Genomic DNA, 21,469 nt, shown 5'->3' with positions numbered 1-21,469 from the left:
TTTTTGTCACATTTTTGTCACATTTTTGTCACATTTTTGTCACATTTTTGTCACATTTTTGTCACATTTTTTTTGAATTTTTTTGAATTTTTGTCACATTTTTGTTGAATTTTTGTTGAATTTTTGTTGAATTTTTGTTGAATTTTTGTTGAATTTTTGTTGAATTTTTGTTGAATTTTTGTCACATTTTTGTTGAGTTTTTGTCACATTTTTGTTGCGTTTACATCCTTATTTCCTTCTCATTTTTTGTGTCTATTTTTGTGTTTTTTCCCAAGAAGCTTTTTGATTCGGGTAAAGCCAAACTGGAGAAAATGGGATCTGTTCAGGTGGGAGTTAAGAGGTTAGAACACAAGGACGATTGTTTGTTTATGTCTCCTTAACGTTCGGCTCCGGTTCAGCAGCAGAAAGAACTCAGAGCGAAAGGATTATACAGCGGCGCTCGCTGTAAAGTCCGACTGAGGCGAGGTGAGAGGAGGCGGAGCTTCACTCTGAATGACTTAAACACAAACGATTAGCTTTATTGAGATGCTAATGCTACTCACGTGGGGAGAGCGAGCTCCTGTAAACTCCTCCAGTCTGTAATTTAGGGACTATTCTGCACAACATGTATGTTTTGTGCCTGTTACATGTTCCGCGTGTTTTTAAGACAATCTCCCCACGCGGTAAAAACAAACAGAGCCAAACTGAGAGTCAGACACACTGAGAGCGAGCGGAGGAGGCGGGTGAGAGGTCTAACGCCAAAAAGGACGTGCGTCAGAGTCCGCCATGATAAGAAGGGTCCGAATTGGGCTGTCAGTTAGGAAGGAGTTAGGGGGAGGAGCCTCAGTGCTAACTATCATAGCCACTTTAGCATAGCCACTTTAGCATAGCGACCTCTGGTGCTAACTATCATAGCCACTTCAGCATAGGGACCTCTGATGCTAACTATCATAGCCACTTTAGCATAGGGACCTCTGATGCTAACTAACCTGTGATTAGGAGCTATGTGCCATCCCATAAGTCACTGCACCGCCAATCCCCCCACCCCCCTCGGCCCCGCCCTCAGTGATTCATGAGCAACCACTGTTGATTGAAGGGAGCACATTTAATAATAAGAATAGAAAATAAGCTTCTGCACAAGCCAAACTTTATAAAAGTGATAAACACATGTTGTCGTCTCCACAGCTCAGTCACATGTCAGTGTTAAAGAGGAAACTCAGGAAACAGATTAAATTAAGGCAGTTTGTGCTTTTGTTTCATTCAGTAGAAACTTAAGCCACATGGATCATTTGCTACTATAGCTTTAAGAAACAGCTGGAGATAAAACATCACTAAAGGGAAATGTTTGGATCATCTGGATTTTTTTATCTCCTTAAATGTCTTTGTTTGGACACTATGTTGTTGTGTATGTTATACAGTAGGGGGCGACATAAGATAAGATAAGATAAGATAAACCTTTATTCATCTCACAAAGGAGAAATTCACTTGTTACAGTCGGCGTTACTTCACAGTCTTATTGTACAGTCTGACAGCAGTGGGGATGAAGGCTTTGCGGTAGCGCTCCGTCCTGCACTGAGGGTGTCTCAGTCTGCCACTGAAAGAGCTGCTCAGCTCTTCTACAGTCCCGTGCAGTGGGTGGGAGGTGTTGTCCATGATGGAGGTGAGCTTGGCTAACACCCTCCTGTCCCTCACCTCCTCCACAGAGTCCAGGGGGCAGCCCAGGATGGATCTGGCCCTCCTGACCAGCTTGTTCAGTCTGTTCTTGTCCCGCTCTGTGCGGCCCGGGGCCCAGCACACGGCAGCGTAGTGGAGAGCAGAGGCGAACACAGAGTCATAAAAAGTCCTGAGCAGAGGCCTGCTCACTCCGAACGACCTCAGTCTCCTCAGAAGGTGGAGGCGACTTTGGCCCTTCTTGTACAGGGCGTTGGTGTTGTGGGACCAGTCCAGTTTATTGTTGAGGTGAACACCCAGGTACTTGAAACTGTCCACCTCCTCAATGTCCTCCCCCTGGATGTTCAGCGGTGTGTGCGGTAGTGAAGTCGATCACCATCTCCTTCGTCTTACTGATGTTCAAGCACAGGTGGTTGCGCTCACACCAGTCCACAAAGTCTATGATGACTGACCGGTACTCCAGGTCGTTCCCCTTAGACACACAGCCCACGATGGCGGAGTCGTCGGAGAACTTCTGGAGATGACATGCGCTTTTGTTTGCCTGCAGTCTGACAATAACCTTAACCTTTTTCCTCACATTATCAGATTTTTTTCCATCATTTTTTTGTTGGGTATTCAACTCTTTTGTCATTTTTTTTTTTCATTTTTTTTTTTTCATTTTTTGTCAATTTTTTGTCAATTTTTCATCCATTTTTCTTCACTTTTTTGTCACATTTCCATCATTGTTTTGTCTCAGTTTTGTTGCTTTTTTTTTTAGCTTTTTTCCTTTTGGATTGGGATAAAGCCAAACTGGAGAAAATGTGCTTGGTTCAGGTGGGAGTTAAGGGCTTAAAGAAGAAGAACAGCAGCTGTTGGTGATGTCACTTCCCCTTCCCCAGGGTAAGGACAGTTGAATGGGGAAAGTGCTGCTGAAGCAAAAGTTCACTAACTGCATAGATCTGACAGGTGACCCCATGAAAGGTTAAAGGTCAAGGGTCAGGAGCTCGGGTTAGGACATAGATAATGGTTAGTGCTAGATCGTCTGCTCCGGAGGGACAGTCTGCTGTGAAAACGTGAGATATCATGACAAACATTAAGGTTAGGGAATTGGGTATTCAACTAATTTTTGTAACTTTTTTGTAATTTTTTCGTCAATTTTTATTCATTTTTTTTGTCACATTTTTGTCATTTTTTTCGTCATTTTTTTGTCACTTTTTTGTCACTTTTTTGTCATTTTTTTGTCATATTTTTTTCACTTTTTTGTAATTTTTTTGTCATATTTTTTTCACTTTTTTGTCATTTTTTCGTCCATTTTTTTGTCAATTTCTTGTGACATTTTTGCCACTTTTTCATAAATTTTTCGTCACTTTTTTGTCAATGTTTTCTCACTTTTTTGTCACATTTCCATCATTGTTTTATTGCTATTTTCACAGCTTTTTTCCAGAAGCTTTTGGATTGGGGTAAAGCCAAACTGGAGAAAATGTGCTCGGTTCAGGTGGGAGTTAAGGGGTTAACTTTAAGGATTAGGATTAGGATTATTTGTATTTTTAGACAAACCAACTCATAGATTGACAAACTCACAGCAGACCGTCCCTCCGGAGCAGACGATCTAGCGCTAACCATAGATAATCTGATGGTTTTGGAGGCAGACTCTGAGTGCTTTACAAAATCTAACAGCTTGAAAAAGAAAGAGTTAAAATAGTGACAAAATCGAGACATAAAGCGACAAAAAAGTTACAAAGAAGTCGAGAAAGAGTTCCTGGTCGGGGGGTAAATGCTCGGAGGAAACTTGTGAGCGTTTGATCGGGCGCCGTCTGTCCGCCGCTCTTCATCTTCACAGACGACTCATAAACACAACAAACGCCGCGCTCCTCATCAGCGGCCGCACTCCTGATCTCGCGCCGTTTAAACGAGCGCTCGCTTCAGAAGAGCGAAGGGGTCGAAGCGCCGCGTTTCAAACCCTCGACAGACGCGGCGCCATCTGTGCGGATGAAACGGCCGCCGCGCGTTTCAACTCGCGCACTTTTGTTCAGCAAGTTTTTCCCGTGGCAGAGCGGTTAGAGCAGCAGCTGCGGCAGATGTTTCCTCTTTCATCAGTTTAGTCTCAGCTACGAATACTGTGTTCAAGCGTTTGACTCGTGACTTTCTCCAGACCAGAGTCAGATTAAAGTTACTTTCCCAAAGTCTCTGAGTTACTGTCATTTACTTAAATGTCCTATATCATGCAAAATCGACTTTTTGTTGCTTTTAGCCATGTTGTTTTGCTATTTCCTCATCAAAAACACCCCCAGAGTGGTTTGTGGCTTCATTCACGCAGCTCTCAGTAATCCTCCTGAATCCTGCTCTCTGAGGCTCCGCCCTCTCCTGGTGAACGACTGAGTGTTCAGTTGTGTCGTAACAGCGGAACGGAAGTGCTCGGCGTCTGTAATGTAATGTCTTAATTCTATGCTTACGGACGGATTTTAATTTGTAAAACAGCTTTTTAATTATTTCTGTCGTAAGAGAGAAACAAAGAGAAAAAAAAAAGGTAAAAAAAAAATAAAAAAAGGATGTGCCCGAGGTGCTTCCAGATCAGCTGAGGCCAAAACAAACACATCCCTGAGCGTCTGAACAGATCAGTCATGTTTGCGCTGCAGCTGAAGATGGAGCTCGTTATAACTGGACACACCTGTTCTTTATTCTTAACTAACGATCACGTCACGGAGAAAAAGAGGCGCGTTTGGCTACGAGGACGAGGAGTTTATTCAACCTTTTTCAGGAAGAGGCCACTCAGCTGTTTTTTCTGCGGGATTCAGCGACTATCACCAAAATATTGTTTTTCTGTGACTGTCACTGATGGATGTTTGGGGAACCTTCACCAGAATCAAACTGGATTAACTTTTATAACCAACGCTAGTCCCATAATGTAAACAGCGATGGACCAGAGCGGTGAGTCAATCCAAACGCGGGTTAGCTTGTGTGTTAGCATATTAGCATGTGTGTTAGCATATTAGCATGTGTGTTAGCCATTTATGAAGCTGTGTTGCAGATGACAACTCCTTATAACTACATTGTGAAGTGACTTCACTTATTGCTGTTTATTTATATTATGGTAAAGTATGTGCGGAGAGAGGGGGCGGAGTTAACTGAATCGAAGCGTTTTGTCTTGAAAAATACCTCCAGAAAACACTTATATTTATCACAAAAATGAGTGCTCAAAAGCGGTAGAGGTACAATCATTCATATAAATGCCTATACTTAACTTTGGAATGGCTAAAATCGCAGGATATAGCTCTTTTAAAGGGACAGGCCAGTGCTTTCCTCAGACTGACACGTTCTTACCTGAGCTTAGACGAGTGGATGTGTACCTGTCTGGTCTTTACGCGTGCCCTCAGTCACGCACAAAGACCAAAGATGTTGTTAGCATTTAGCCTCTCCTCCTCCTCTATGGGGCCAAACGGGGGTGGAGTTAAAGTGACCGAGCTCTTCCACGTTTCCCCTGTTGTTGCAGGTGTGATAATTGGTAACTGGTGTAAATTTGGTGTCATTACAGAAAAACTGTAGAAGCTTTCGAAGAGTAATTTACATAAATTGTCATATTTTGAAATACTTTTCAAAATAAATGTCCAGACCTAAAAAAAATAAAGCTTGTAGTAAGTGTCACTGGTGTCACTACTGTGAAAACTGTAGAAGCTATAGATACAGACGCATCTCTGGACTCGCCCATATATGGTCCCTCTTTTATCCTCTTTGAAAATCCACACGTTTGATTTTGTGTGACTTGATCGTGTAACTTCACGTAACCGTATTTAGGGGAAATGTTATAGATAATCTTCCACCAAATTTACTCCAGTTACCAAGTATCACACTACAACCTGTATTTTATTTTATCTGGACATTTATTTTGAAATATATGTCAAAATATGACAATTTATGGATATTATTTTTTAATAGCTTCTGCATTTTTTAGCTGTAGTGGCACCAAATTAGCACCAGTTATCAATTATTACCTAACAATATTTTGAAGGTTTTTTCAGAGGGATTTTTTAATATCTAATTCCTAGCCTGATTTATTCAACTTTGAAACCAAAAAAACAGGTGGAATTTGAGTTTTTACAGATTTTTCACTGATGATTAGTTTATTGAAAAACTAAACAAAATATCCAAAATCCCCTCTGAAAAAAATCTTAGTTACTAAAATGTCAATAAAATAAAACCATACATTTTAATCTGGCTCAATCCATTACTTGCATTTCATTGCCCAAATATAGGCAATTTTGGCCATTTTAATGCTCAAAATGCCTTATTTTTATATGAAAACATAAGATGACCTAAAAAAAATGCAACACATTTTTTTCAATACATTTTTTTCTTGTATTTATATCTGTGATGTTCAGCAAAAGTTTCAAGTTTCAAAATCTACATTTATTATTTTCCGCTATTCACCTGCAGCGTCTCGCCTTAAAGGGACTGAGACATGATCTTACCTGAGCTTAGACGAGTGGATGTGTGTCTGTGTGGTCGTTACGCGTGCGCTCAGTCACACAGACCAAAGATGTTGTTAGCGTTTAGCCTCTCCTGCTCTCCTCTAGAAGCTAGAAGTTAGAAGCGACCGAGCTCTTCCATGTTTCGCAGATTTAAATACAGATTTTCTCAGTGGATAAAAGAGGAACTATGTTATCAGGCATAATAACACCTGAGGAGCACTTTGACGTCTAAGCGCTCATGGTGTTATTACGCCTCAAAATATAGTTCCCTTCAGAATCTTGTTGTGTCTCAGCCTGTAAAGTTTGGAGTCTGTGGGAGCTTCTATAAGGGCTCAGGCTCTGCCCGAGTGCGGCTTCTCTCATTCAGAGAAAACCAGCCCTGAAGTTTTGTAGCGAGTGCTCATGCTCGGCCCGTTCTCCCACTTTTCCGCTCCAGCGTCTCGTAGGAGGAAAAACACCATATTTGGGTGAAAGCGTCATCACGGGGCCCCTTAGCAGCACACGTGGATGTCACTCATTTTTGTAACTTTTCTGTCATTTTTTTGGTCATTTTTTATCACATTTTTTAGTCATTTTTTGTCAATTTTTTGTAATTTTTTATCACATTTTTGTAACATTTTTATTTTTTTTGTCATTTATTTGTCACATTTTTGTCACATTTTTGTCACATTTTTGTCACATTTTTATTTTTTGTCAAATTTTTATCACATTTTTCTCACATTTTTGTAATTTTTTGTCAATTTTTTGTAATTTTTTTTTGTAATTTTTAGTCAATTTTTTGTAATTTTTTGTCACATTTTTGTCATTTTTTTGTCAACATTTTTCAAATTTGTGTCCTTTTTTTCGTCCATTTTTTGTCATATTTTGTCATTTTTTAAATCAAATGTTTGCCATTTTTCGTCATGCTCGGCCCGTTCTTCCACTTTTCCGCTCCAGCGTCTCGTAGGAGGAAAAACACCATATTTGGGTGAAAGCGTCATCACGGGGCCCCTTAGCAGGACACGTGGATGTCAAATCTGTCAATATTTATGAATGAAAACCCGCGGGAAAGACGGCCTTTCTACTTCCGGGTCGCCCCCACCTCGCAGACAAAACATCATAAAATAAACATCATCACTTTTAGATCTGACATGAAAACTACGATGTTCCGCCGCTTCACCGTCTCCTCCTGATTGGTGGACGTCCCGGCACAAAGCCAGTGTCTAATCCCCCTCAGTCCATTCATTACCGCCGCCACGAACCCCCAGGCCCGAAGTTTTAACCCCCGCACCGGCGTTGACTCCGGCGGGCGCGGGAACCACGGCGATCCATCAGCGCGAGCGCCGGCGCCAAATGTCACGCCGCGCGCAATCAATTAACGGGAGATTAACGAGGCGCTCGGGCGGCGGCGGGACGGCGAGGACGACACATGTAGAACACGCTCGCGAGGTCGAGTCAGGAGGAGGAGGAGGAGGAGGAGGAGGAGGAGGAGGAGGAGGAGAAGGAGAAGAAGGAGAAGGAGAAGAAGAGAACGAGAACGAGAACGAGAAGAAGAAGAACAAGAACAAGAACAAGAACAAGAACAAGAAGAACAAGAAGAAGCAGAAGAAGCAGAAGAAGCAGAAGAAGAAGAAGAAGAAGAAGAAGAAGAACAAGAACAAGAACAAAAACAAGAAGAAGCAGAAGAAGCAGAAGAAGCAGAAGAAGAAGAAGAAGAAGAAGAAGAAGAAGAAGAACAAGAACAAGAACAAGAACAAGAACAAGAACAAGAACAAGAACAAGAAGAAGAAGAAGAAGAAGAAGAAGAAGAAGAAGAAGAACAAGAAGAAGAACAAGAACAAGAACAAGAACAAGAACAAGAACAAGAAGAACAAGAAGAAGAAGAACAAGAACAAGAAGAACAAGAAGAAGAAGAACAAGAACAAGAACAAGAACAAGAACAAGAACAAGAACAAAAACAAGAAGAAGCAGAAGAAGCAGAAGAAGCAGAAGAAGAAGAAGAAGAAGAACAAGAACAAGAACAAGAACAAGAACAAGAACAAGAACAAGAAGAAGAAGAAGAAGAAGAAGAAGAAGAAGAAGAAGAAGAACAAGAAGAAGAACAAGAACAAGAACAAGAACAAGAACAAGAACAAGAACAAGAAGAACAAGAAGAAGAAGAACAAGAACAAGAAGAACAAGAAGAAGAAGAACAAGAACAAGAACAAGAACAAGAACAAGAACAAGAACAAGAAGAAGAAGAAGAAGAAGAAGAAGAAGAAGAAGAAGAAGAAGAACAAGAAGAAGAACAAGAACAAGAACAAGAACAAGAACAAGAACAAGAAGAAGAAGAACAAAAACAAGAAGAAGAAGAAGAAGAAGAAGAACAAGAAGAAGAAGAAGAAGAAGAACAAGAACAAGAACAAAAACAAGAAGAAGCAGAAGAAGCAGAAGAAGCAGAAGAAGCAGAAGAAGAAGAAGAACAAGAACAAAAACAAGAAGAAGCAGAAGAAGCAGAAGAAGAAGAAGAAGAAGAAGAAGAAGAACAAGAACAAAAACAAGAAGAAGAACAAGAACAAGAAGAAGCAGAAAAAGAAGAAGAAGAAGAAGAAGAAGAAGAAGAAGAAGAAGAAGAAGAAGAACAAGAACAAGAAGAACAAGAAGAAGAACAAGAAGAAGAAGAAGCAGAAGAAGCAGAAGAAGAAGAAGAAGAAGAAGAAGAAGAAGAAGAACAAGAACAAGAAGAACAAGAAGAAGAACAAGAAGAAGAAGAAGCAGAAGAAGCAGAAGAAGAAGAAGAAGAAGAAGAAGAAGAAGAAGAAGAAGAAGAAGAAGAAGAAGAAGAAGAGAGCAGCGCACTCACGGTATTTAGAGACGGCACTGTCGGTGGCACAGGGGTTAGTGCTTGCGCTTCCACGGTTATATCAGAGTTGAACAGATGCCATTTTATTATTAATATTCAATATTATTTTTATTTGTATGCCTCTGTCCATCACAGACAGAACAGCTCATGTCCTAAAGCTCCTCAGTGCTTCTGCTTTATTCATTTATGTGTTTTTATGTAACAATAGTACTGAGATGTTACTTATATAAGGGATAATGTAGAGAACGCTGGTCATTATCGGGAAAATAAACACCGACAGGGCCAGTCTTGTTTCGCCCTGAATACATGATCTCCGCTTATTATTCGGCCATTTTCAAACTGAACACACACAACATAAACTTCGTACACTTTTATGAAGGTCGAAAGGTTTATTTAATGACTTTCGCGACAAATAGTTCCCAAAAGTTTGCGCGTTGCTCGGCAGCGTTTTGCTAGGCTAGAAGCAGCAAGGCTAGCAGCTAGCCTAGCTGCTTAGCTGAAGGTGCAGGTGGAGAAATGGTGGTGAATCTCTGGGTAAGTTGAAAGTCAGACTCACGCTAACTTCACGAGCGATTCCCCGACTTCTCTCTCAGTGACGGGACAGATAGTGTCACTACTACGTACGTGCGGAGTGATATGAAAGCACCAAGAGCCGGATAATAATACTGCAGATAAATGGTCTCTTTTCTCCTTTACTTCAGCTCCGTGTGGATTTTCTCCTGTGTTTATAGAAACTTATCCAGGAGCTAAAGCAGGAGCTCATTTTGGCTCAGTATAAACATGCTGTATGTCTTTAATTTGGGATTTTCTGAGGACTTTTTAGTCGCTGGGTTAGTTTTTCAGATGAATAAACCCCTGGGCAGAAAACGGAGTAAGAATCTCCAGAACTGTTAGCCGTGAGTTAGCGGCTAGTTAGCAACATTAGCATCATTAGCCTGTATGTCATAAACACTGCAGACGTTTAGCTCTGGTTAAATCCAGCTCAGGCTCTGGTTTAGGGAGTGCCGTCTGTAATAAAGTCAGCTCTATGTGGAATATTGGATTTACACTAAACTATTCTCCAGTTTGTTGATATTTTCTCTCCTCAGTGGAGCTGAGACACACGGCAGGTGGTATCGGCCCGATACCCGACACTGGTATCGGTTCACCCCAGGGGAGACTATGAATGAACGCGCGAGAGAAAGTGAAGCCATGTTGAAGCTACTTCTGGGAAATCAAGGGAAAGTTTAGTCATTTTTATTCTCTGACGTGAAAACTAAGACATTGACCTCTTCCTCCCCGTTGGCAAGAAAAAATATCTGAAATAAGGACAAAATGTGTTGAGTCAGAACAAGACAAAAGCCCGAACTACATCTGAACTCATCAAAACAACATGTGGATTCTGATGCTCCGATCGAGACATTTCTACTAATCTAGTTAATTACTTTTAACAGTGTAGAAACTCCTTCACATTTGTCTCTTCATAAAACCACTAACTTCCTTCTAACCTGACCTGACCCGACCCGACCTGACCTGACCTGACCTGACCCAACATCTGCAGTAAGAAATGTCAAAGTCACTCCATCTGATGCTTTCAAACCCTGGAAAAACTTCCCTCATCCCCAAAGGGCGGTTTAAACCCACACAGAGCAGCACGATTAAGTCGTGTTAAATGTAATTATAACTCCGCCTCCGAGATCAAACGAGTTGTGAAATTAGCGCTGGTTGGATCAGGGCAGGGGGGCCGTGAGCGTTCAGGGGCCGAGGAGCTCGGGAACAAAGGCAGCTCAGACCGAACCAAGTCCTTTAATGCACTTTACAGCAGAGGAACATCATCTACAGAATCAGCTGTTAGGGCAGTGGGGGTTTGTTGATGGGGAGCGACTGGCCCGCTCTACACACGGCTCTTTAACGCACCTCTCGATGTAGGGGTTACCGTAAATGCTCTAATACAGGCCGGGGCCTTTATTTACTCCAGGGCATCAGGACCAGGCCTTTATTGGAACCAGGCCACAATTAGAGACAGGCCTTTATTTCTATTTGAGCAAAACGGACGACCAGGAAAATGAAGAAAAAGGAGATTTGTGTCCATTTGCACCTAAAATATTAGGTTCATTTATTAATGAACATTTCAAACCCTCTCCCAGCGGCTGGAACTTTGACGCCTTTTATTTTGTCGGGACAACAGGAAGTGTTTCGTTGCTGTTAGCGGAGCTTTGACATCAGTGTCACTGCAGGTTTCTGTTTCGTTTTTACCGAGGACCGGATTATTTGTTGTTATCTTGTGTAAAAGGCGAGTTTAGACGGAGCGTTTGTGTTTGTGATCGATCATGAGACTGACCCGAGAGAAGACGAGACGCTCGCGCTGATGGGAGGAGTTATTTTGAGGCGTGGGACTGACCTGCACACGGAGCAGCTGGACGTGCTTTGAAGACGCGATGGAGACTTTATTAAAACCCTGGAGGGTCACACAACATTTGCCCTGTTTCCAAATATGGTCACAGGAGGTTTGAAAAGTGGCTAAATCTGTGTCAAAGTTACGCTGGGATCAGCTCCTCCGCAGCGTCGCCCTCGGCCCGGGTTCAGTTTGTTACTTCCTGCACGTGAGTTTTCATTTACACCAGTATGAGACAAACTCCTAACATGGGGAATATTTCTACCGCTATAGTTTCTAATAAAAGCCCCGGCCTGGGTTCGCGGCTGGCCCCTGTCGGAGACCCGGCCCCTGTCGGAGACCCGGCCCCTGTCGGAGACCCAGCCGCTAATGGAATACAGGCCAGTGTTAGAGAATTTACGGTATTTTTGTCACTTTTTTGTCATGTATGACCAAGTGGGATGTTCTGTCAGGACATTTAAAAAATACACACTATAAAAAGACACTATTTCTCATATTTTTAGAGTACTTTAACAGGTAATAGATCTCTTATTTGCACAATAATATTTCTCAAAATCATATTGGGGGCCAGAGGTTCTGTGCTGGAGGGCCGGATTTGGCCCCCGGGCCTGACTTTGCCTACCCCTGGGTTCGTGGCTCTCAAACAGTGGGGCAGGGCCCAAACTGAGGTCATTATGTTCCCCCTCTGCCCTGCACTTCTGCATGTCACTGTTTTTTACAGTACACGGGTTCATGGGGCCCTTTCAGGGAATATGCGACGGCCGACAGTGAGTGAAGGGTCAGGGCGTCAGGTGGACATTAGAAACTAGTTATTAGTTATTAAAATAGTCCGTTTTCCCCTTGTTTTTCAGAGCTCAGCAGGAGCGACAGAAGTGGAGAGGTTTTAAAAGAGGGGGACTCTCGGGCCCTGCAGTCGTGGTCAGGACGTGGAAGAGCGGCCCCACACCTGCGCAGCTGTAATCTCCGGTCGTCACGGCGACGGCAGGGGGATTAAAGACAGGTGTGGATATTATGGGATGTTTTGAGTCAACATCGCGCCACGGAGCCGCCGCGAGCTCAGGAGCAGAGCCGCGGAAACAGAGGCTTAGGAGGAAATGCACTCGGCACGGGGCTGGATCAGGAAACATCTACTGTTTTAAGCTTTAGATGCCGATATACAGACATTACTGACATTATACAAATATTATACAGATATTATACTGACATTATACAAATATTATACTGACATGTCCTGGACTGGTCTGCTTTTTTAGAAATGTTTCAGTCGATCACAGCATCTCGTCCACAAAGCTCCTTTGTTACACTATTTTAAACTTTTTTTCATTGCTTTATTAATGTGCTAATTGTGTGTTAATTTTTTTGTCACATTTTTGTCATTTTTCCGTCACATTTTTAGATTTTTTTCGTCACTTTTTTGTCATTTTTTTGTAAATTTTTCGTCATTTGTTTTCGTCACTTTTTTGCCATTTTTTCGTCTAATTTTCGTATTTTTTTTGTCAAATTTTTGTCATTTTTTCTTTCATTTTTTGTCATTTTTTCGTCACATTTTAAGAATTTTTTCGTCACATTTTAGTCATTGTTTCATCACATTATTGTAATTTTTTTTGTCAAATTTTTGTCAATTTAGATCACATTTTTGTCATTTTTTCGTCACTTTTTGGTCATTTTTTTGTAAATTTTTCATCATTTTTTTTCGTCACGTTTTGTCATTTTTTCATCAATTTTTTGTCATTTTTTGTCATTTTTTTGTCTAATTTTCGTATTTTTTTTGTCAAATTTTGATAATTTTTTTCACCAATTTTTTTGTCATTTTTTCGTCACTTTTTTGTCATTTTTTTCACCAATTTTTTTGTCATTTTTTCATCATATTTTATCATTTCTATCACATTTTTTGTAATTTTTTCGTCACATTTTCATAATTTTTTGTGTCAATTTTTTGCAATTTTTTCGTCATATTTTAGTCATTTTTTCGTCATATTTTAGTCATTTTTTCGTCATATTTTTGTCATTTTTTCGTCATATTTTTGTCATTTTTATCACATTTTTTGTCATTTTTTCGTCATATTTTTATAATTTTTTGTGTAAATTTTTTGTCATTTTTGGTCACATTTTTGTAATTTTTTCACCACATTTTTATCATTTTAGTATCACATTTTTTGTTGCTATTTTGACCCTTTTTTCCAGAAGCTTTTAGATTTAGGTAAAGCCGATCTGGAGAAACATGCTCGGTTCAGCTCGCGGTTAAGAAACACTTTACTGTGACGTTTCGGACAGAACTTTGTTTCCCAGAGACAGTTGAAACTCTGTGTGCGTCCCTCCAGCAGGGGGCAGCGCAGGGGACAGTGCAGGGGGCAGTGCAGGGGGGCGGCGTCTTACCTGCAGGATGTGGCTGCCCAGGTGAGGTTCGAACACGTCCGACGCCACGACGCTGGGGCTCCGCCTCCTCTGCGCTCCGATGGCTTCAGACCAACATCCAAAAAAGACGACACACGAAAAAGAGAGAGAGAGAGAGACAGGACACAGACAGGTGAGACGAGTGCGGGACAGAGGCGAGACACGCAAGCACGGCCTGGACCGGGGGGGGGTGGGGGGAGGGGGAGGAGCCACAGGACCGGGGGGGGGGGAGGGGGAGGAGGGAGGAGGGAGGACCTGGTGGGACAGAGAGACACAGCAGCCTAGTGCACAGACAACACGGCACAAGACAAGAGCACCATCAGGTCAGAGTCAGGGTTAGCATGGTTAGCATTGGTTAGCATTGGTTAGCATTGGTTAGCAGGACGCATTCAACAACATTGTCAGAGTTAGCATCGAGCTAAGTCTGTGAACATGGCGTTTGAGTGTGAGTGTAAGGAGTGTGAGTGTGTGTGTGGGGGCGGAGGCGTCTCGGGAGAGGGAGGTCTGGTTCTGATGCGACTCAACGAGAAAGAAAAGAAACGTCCAGATGTTTTGACTGAAGTGACACTTTGACCTTTAGGAGACAGTCATGTGACCTGACTTCATTTGTGCCGCGAGAGAAGACCCTGGACTTTGGGACAGTTTTTGTTTCATGTGGATAAATCCAGACGTGGACCGTAAACCGAGTCCAACATCAGCGTTTTGACCGTTTCATAATGAGGGAATAAAACAGGAATAAAGGAGGGGGAGAACTGGAATAAAGTAGTCAGAGTTACTTCAATGTTAATTTTAAGAAGATGCAAAGTTACAAAAATGTGATGAAACAAAAACCGAAAATGTTCGAAAAAATGAGGAAAATGTGATGAAAAATGACCAAAAAAAGATGAAAAAATGACCAAAAAAATGATAAAAACGTGACGGAAAAAAATAAAATTAAAAATTGAGAAACAGAAGAGAAATACAATAATAAATGGAAAACAATAAATATGATAAAATACTTTAAAAAAAGATAAATATTGAATTAAATGTTAGAAAAAAAATGAAATAAAATTACAAATAAAAATGTAAAATTGAAAAACAGTAAAAAATAAAATAACTATAATAAAATATTTAAAAATATATATATATAATTAAATGTTAGAAAAAAATTAAACATTGAAAAAAAAAATGAAAATTGAGAAACAGAAGAGAAATACACTAATAAATTGATAAACAACAACTATAATAAATTACAAAAAAAAATATGAATATTAAATTAAATGTTTGGAAAAAAATGAAACATTGAAATAAAATTTAAAAAAATTACAAATAAAAAATATAAAATTGAAGAACAGTAAAAATAGAATAATAAATAATAACTATAATAAAAATATTAAAAAAGATAAATATTAAATATAGAAAAAAATGAAATATTGAAAAAAATTAAAATTTAAAATTTAAAATTGAGAAACAGAAGAAAAATACACTAATAAATGGATAAAAAAATAACTATAATAAAATATAAATGATGAATATTAAAATAAATGTTAGAAAAAAATGAAATAAAATAAAAATTACAAATAAAAAATATAAAATTGAAAAACAGTAAAAAAACAAAATAATAACTATAATAAAATATTTTAAAAAAGATAAAGATTAAATTAAATGTCACAAAAAAATGAAATATTGACACACACAAAAAAAGAAAATTAAAAATTGAAAATTGAACAACAGTAAAAATAAAATAATAAATAATAACTATGGTAAAATATTTTAAAAAAAAGATAAATATTAAATCTAAAACAGCTGAACAGAGCAGAGAAGGAAACAGGCTGGTGTGAGGCAGAGGGGGGGTCACACAGTGCGGGGGGGGGGGTTCCTGGTGTTTGTGTTTGTGTTTGGGGGCCACAGCTGAAGGCCTGGAGCAGAGCTGGAGGCAGTTTCACCCTTTACTCTCCTCACGAACAAACAAACAAACAAACCCCCCCCCCCCTCCCCCCTCAGGTTATTAAAGGGACGGAGCCAAAATGAAGGCCTTAAATGTCATTAGGATTATTCTGTTCTGTCTGATACAAATAAGACCTGAGTGAACGGAGGACACTTGGTCTGAAACACTTGTCATCGCTGAGACTTCCTGTCAGACTGTGCCCCCCACCACGGCCCACCTCGCCCCCCCACGGGAGCCCCCCACCCCCACCCGCCCCCGTCCCCCCCCCCTCGTCTCCGCTGATGTAAAACTGGAATGATCTTATTGTGAGTTTGGGCCGAAGCCAAGACTGAGACGAGACAAGGACGAACATGAGGAGGACGGAAAAACACAGAGAAAGAACTGGACTAAACCGGGACAAAACCAGGGCCAAACTGGGACTAAACCAGGACTAAACCAGGACTAAAACAGGACTAAAACAGGACTAAAACAGGACTAAACCAGGACTAAACCAGGACTAAAACAGGACTAAAACAGGACTAAAACAGGACTAAACCAGGACTAAAACAGGACTAAAACAGGACTAAAACAGGACTAAAGCAGGACTAAAACAGGACTAAAACAGGACTAAAACAGGACTAAAACAGGACTGAACCGGGACTAAACCAGGACTAAACCAGGACTAAAAAAGGACTAAAACAGGACTAAAACAGGACTAAAACAGGACTGAACCGGGACTAAACCGGGACTAAACCAGGACTAAACCAGGACTAAAAAAGGACTAAAACAGGACTAAAACAGGACTAAAACAGGACTGAACCGGGACTAAACCAGGACTAAACCAGGACTAAAAAAGGACTAAAACAGGACTAAAACAGGACTAAAACAGGACTGAACCGGGACTAAACCGGGACTAAACCAGGACTGAACCAGGACAGAACCAGGGCCAAACCAGGACTAAACCAGGACTGAACCAGGACAGAACCAGGGCCAAACCAGGACTAAACCAAGACTAAACTAGGACTAAACCAGGACTAAACCAGGGCCAAACCAGGGCCAAACCGGGGCCAAACCAGGACTAAACCAAGACTAAACCAAGACTAAACTAGGACTAAACCAGGACTAAACCAGGTCCAAACCAGGACTAAACCAGGACTAAACCAAGACTAAACTAGGACTAAACCAGGACTGAACCAGGGCCAAACCAGGACTAAACCAGGACTAAACTAGGACTAAACCAGGACTAAACCAGGGCCAAACCAGGGCCAAACCGGGGCCAAACCAGGACTAAACCAAGACTAAACCAAGACTAAACTAGGACTAAACCAGGACTAAACCAGGTCCAAACCAGGACTAAACCAGGACTAAACCAAGACTAAACTAGGACTAAACCAGGACTGAACCAGGGCCAAACCAGGACTAAACCAGGGCCAAACCGGGACTAAACCAAGACTAAACCAAGACTAAACTAGGACTAAACCAGGACTGAACCAGGGCCAAACCAGGACTAAACCAGGACTAAACCAGGACTAAACCTGGATCCAGATTAGGGTTGTTCCGATGTACGACATCATCATCCGTTACGATGTCGAGCCGCCGTTGTGAGGCCACGCCCCCTCCTGTCAGAAACACTGGTCTTCTGTGGGCCTTGTAAACCTTCAAAGGAGCGGCTTCAAAACGTAGGCAACGACGCAAACTTATAATACTGTCCGGTTCACCCACTGTTTCTTAAACATTAGGTTAAAACTGAGAAATAATAAGCTCTGATTTACATTTGCATCAGTGTGAGAAGAGCCTCGGTTTTGAGGAGCAGATGAGGAGCAGACGAGGCTCTGAGTCTCAGAGTTTACGCACGAGTTTTAACACATTTCTGTTGCAAAATTCATGTTCCACGACTCTGTTCAGATCAGGTTTATCCTGCGATCTCACATTTTTACTAACATTAATAATTATATACGATATCATGGTTCACTGTAAACATCGTCAGCGGCCGATTAAGCATCGCCTAAACCTAATCCAGATGTTTCATGAATGAACAAACACCTGTAACACTTTGTATTGCAATTTTATACACAACATTTGTGTTATATTTTCATGCAGATCTGCCTCATATTTATGTTAAAAACCTGCTGAACGACTTTTGTTTCCACATATGAAGTTTCCGTGTGAGCTCCTGATCCGTTTCTCTCCCGGAGTCTCCGCTCTAAAGGCGAGACGTTTCCTCTGTGAAGGTGAGTCTTCGCTCACAGCAGTGATGCTTTAGCGCAGGGGCCGATTTTCATCATCGCCTAAACACCCAAAGGCCGAACCTCAACATTGTACCTAAAGTAAAGAACTACATCCTGCAAATGTTTTATATCAGTGGTTCCCAACTGGCTTCAGGATCCACCATTACCCTCGGATGACGAGCCCAGGACCCAAATATAACTGTCATTTGTCAAATATCGTATAAAATATAGTATTTTCCACAGAAGTTTTTGTTGAACAAGCAGCAGATTTCCCTTTAAGACTGAAATTATGATCAAAACAAGCAAATAACCTTCATTTAACAGACACAGTTAGTGTTTCTGTGCCGTTTCACATGGAAAATAATGAATAAAAGTTCCCGATAGACTCGCGACCCACAGAAAATGGTTCCGTGACCGACTTTTGGACATTTTTAAAATACTGACACTATTTCTCACATTTTAAGAGCACTTTAACGGGCATCTGATCTCTTATTTGCATATTAATATTTCTCAAAATCATCTTGGGGGCCAGAGGATTTATGAGCTGCTGTGGACGTTAGCATTAGCCACATTAGCCACATTAGCATTAGCGAATCCGTCATAAAAACAACACGTCGCCAACATTATCCTTCACACACGACTGAAAACACGCTCTATAATCCTGTGTGTTAATGTACAGGACTGGACCGGCACCTCCTGCTTTAGAGCTTCAGGCTGCATCATATTCAGTCCAGTTTCTGCTTATTATACACATCCAGTACAGTCCGGCCTCCTCGCCTCTTGTTCTCCTCGTCTCTTGTTCGCCTCGTGTCCTCTGGCGCCCGTTGTTCATAAACTCCCTGACTTTGAGGCGTCTGGACAGCTTTAAAGCTCTTCCAGGAAACGGCCAATGAAATCACGGCGCCGCTCGGAGCCAAAAAAGGCCCGGTGCGGCTGCCAGCTCCACGCCATCCATCAGAGCGAGAGGACGCGGGACGACCACTCCGCCATCAGAGCGAGAGGACGCGGGACGACCACTCCGCCATCAGAGCGAGAGGACGCGGGACGACCACTCCGCCACCGGGACAGAGGCGGGACGGGGGGGGGGGGGTGTAGAACGTTCTCCACGATGATGAGGCTAAAGCGGCTCGTCCTGACGTTTCATTGAGTGCATTATGTGGGTCATTTTATGCTCGCTGCTGCCACCTCAGGTCATACGCGTAACTGCAGCTTCTATATTGAGCTCGTGACAGTGCAGGATTTCAGAGGCAGTCGTGTTGGGGTTGTGTTTACATTTATAGCCACAGGTTCCCCGGGGGAGACTGACAGAGGCCGTTTGATCCAAGATCCATAAGTACATGAAGGACAAGGCTCCGACAGATGCTCGGTGAATGTCTCAGACAATGGGGAACAGAAAAGGAGGTGCTGGAGGTCCCGTCATGGGAGGACAAGCCCCTACACGGCAGGTAGGTATCTTTGAGTGTCCAGAAAAAGCGCTATATAAAACCAATGCATTATTATTATTATTAAGACTTCAACATCAGGAAAAAGGAGCATGAGAAACTAGAGAAACACCAGAAACACACTCGGGGCAGTGACCCCCAAACTGGAGGAGTGGCTCCAGCAGATCCCAGGAAATACATCAGACATCTCAGTCCAGAAAAGTGCAGTTCTAGGAACAGCAAAGATACTGAACCCTCAACTCCCAGGCCGACGGTAGAGGAGCCGAGCAGGAGGAGAAAGAGATCACGGGGGGAGGAAGAGGTAGTTTTTTTATTTTATATATATATATATATACAGAAATCAACAACACTCTGGATAACGAGGAAATGAGGCACAAATGTCAAAAATCCTGAAATATCCCTTTAAAAGTTTTCCAAATACATCTGTCTTAAATCCTGCTAAACAAATGTTCCTCAGACCCGTCTCCCTCTCTGTCCCCCTCTGTCTCCCTCTCTGTCCCCCTCTCCCTCCTCTGTCTCCCTCCTCTGTCTCCCTCCTCTGTCTCCCTCCTCTGTCTCCCTCTCTGTCTCCCCCTCTGTCTCCCCCCTCCCTCTCTGTCTCCCTCTCTGTCTCCCTCCTCTGTCTCCCTCTCTGTCTCCCTCTCTGTCTCCCTCTCTGTCTCCCTCTCTGTCTCCCTCCTCTGTCTCCCTCTCTGTCTCCCTCTCTGTCTCCCTCTCTGTCTCCCTCTCTGTCTCCCTCTCTGTCTCCCTCCTCTGTCTCCCTCTCTGTCTCCCTCTCTGTCACCCTCTCTGTCTCCCCCTCCCTCCTCTGTCTCCCTCTCTGTCTCCCTCTCTGTCTCCCCTCCCTCTCTGTCTCCCTCTCTGTCTCCCCCCCCTCCCTCCCGTCACACTCCAGAGTTTCACAAACGAGGTGTTTTTATTCAAACCCGTGTCGCGCTGAAATGCTTCCCCCTCTGACGCTCGGACCGGCCGCGTAATCCCGGCCCACATTTCCCAGCGGACCCGGGGGGGGGGGCGGGGGTGTCGAGGGGGGGGCGGCCCGGCTAATGCCTCACACGTGTCGGCGCTAATCGATTAGCGCTCCTGCTCACGCCGCGCTGGCATCACGGCCCGGGGACGGCGGCGTTCCGTGAATTAGGATTTACATTCGAGACTCGGACGTCGCTTCGAGAGAGAGTTCACGCTTCACAGCTCGAGGAGGAAGAGGAAGAAGCTGCTTCTTCTCAAGGACGAAAACTCAGACGCAAAAGCAGCTCCGGCCGGACGACACTCACCGTTATGTTTTAATATAAAGAGATCAAACAGTCATTCCTGTTTTTGTGGTTCAAAACTCAGGAAACATGGGAATAAAAAACCTCTGAATGTAGGTGTGGAGCGACGTGTGCCAAAGGAAATGACCATATTTGGGTTACAGTGAAGGAAGGAAGGAAAAGGAAAAGAAGGGAGGAAGGAAAGAAGGAAGGAAGGAAGGAAGGAAAGAAGGAAGGAAGGAAGAAGAAAGGAAAGAAGGAAGAAGGAAGGAAGGAAGGAAGGAAGGAAGGAAGGAAGGAAGGAAGGAAGGAAGGAAAGAAGGAAGGAAGGAAGGAAGGAAGGAAGGAAGGAAGGAAAGAAGGAAGGAAGGAAGGAAGGAAAGAAAGAAAGAAAGAAAGAAAGAAGAGAGAAGGAAGAAGAAAGGAGGAAGGATGGATAGAAGGCCCTAAAGTTTAGTCCCTTTCTCTGCACATCTGTGTATATTCCTCCCGTCTTTAGCCGCTGCTGTCTCCCACACAGGAAATGCCCATATTTGGATTCCAGCGTCATCTCGGTCACAGCCTTTCCTGCTACACGTGGATACCGAACATGTCAGTGTTTGTGAATGAATAACTGTGGGGAAAACCTAATCATTTCAACGTACACATTTCAGCACCACGGACAGCGACGCGTCTGTAAAGTAAATCAGGCTCATTCAAGGACAAACGTTTGAATTGTTTTCAGATTTTAATCTAAAGGAAACGTTAAATATTTTTCCTGAGAGTCGAGTGAGCTTTGCTTTGTCCTTCAGTCGTTTGTGAAAGTTGTCATTTGTCAGACACGTGAAGTAAAGTAGCAGATCTGGATTTCAGGACCACGGACAGCGACGCTCCAGTTTCCTCCTGTAGTTTCCTCTTCCCTCCTGGTTTCCTCCTGTAGTTTCCTCTTCCCTCCCGCTTTAGTCTCTCCGTTGTTGTTT

The 21,469-nt window shown here is 42.4% G+C and overlaps 2 protein-coding genes across 2 annotated transcripts in view; one reads left to right on the top strand and one right to left on the bottom strand.

Moving 5' to 3' along the window:
* LOC306976316 (uncharacterized protein) overlaps positions 1–12,250 on the top strand; it is a gene marked incomplete at both ends in the record, with an annotated part of 13,047 nt that extends 797 nt beyond the window's left edge. The window contains 3 exons of the mRNA XM_079574237.1: positions 647–722; positions 7,626–8,917; positions 12,142–12,250. Coding sequence (XP_079430363.1) covers positions 647–722; positions 7,626–8,917; positions 12,142–12,250 — 1,477 coding nt within the window. The remainder of the gene's footprint in view (positions 1–646; positions 723–7,625; positions 8,918–12,141) is intronic.
* Positions 1–21,469, bottom strand: part of npas3 (neuronal PAS domain protein 3) — a 236,584-nt gene that overhangs the window by 175,310 nt on the left and 39,805 nt on the right. The window contains exon 2 of the mRNA XM_079573413.1: positions 13,667–13,749. Coding sequence (XP_079429539.1) covers positions 13,667–13,749 — 83 coding nt within the window. The remainder of the gene's footprint in view (positions 1–13,666; positions 13,750–21,469) is intronic.

This window comes from Gobius niger, assembly GCF_951799975.1.
Source record: "Gobius niger genome assembly, chromosome: 16".
NCBI classification, from domain to species: domain Eukaryota; kingdom Metazoa; phylum Chordata; class Actinopteri; order Gobiiformes; family Gobiidae; genus Gobius; species Gobius niger.
The sequence above is the reverse complement of the archived record's forward strand: the minus strand, read 5'-3'. Positions and strand labels throughout refer to the sequence as shown.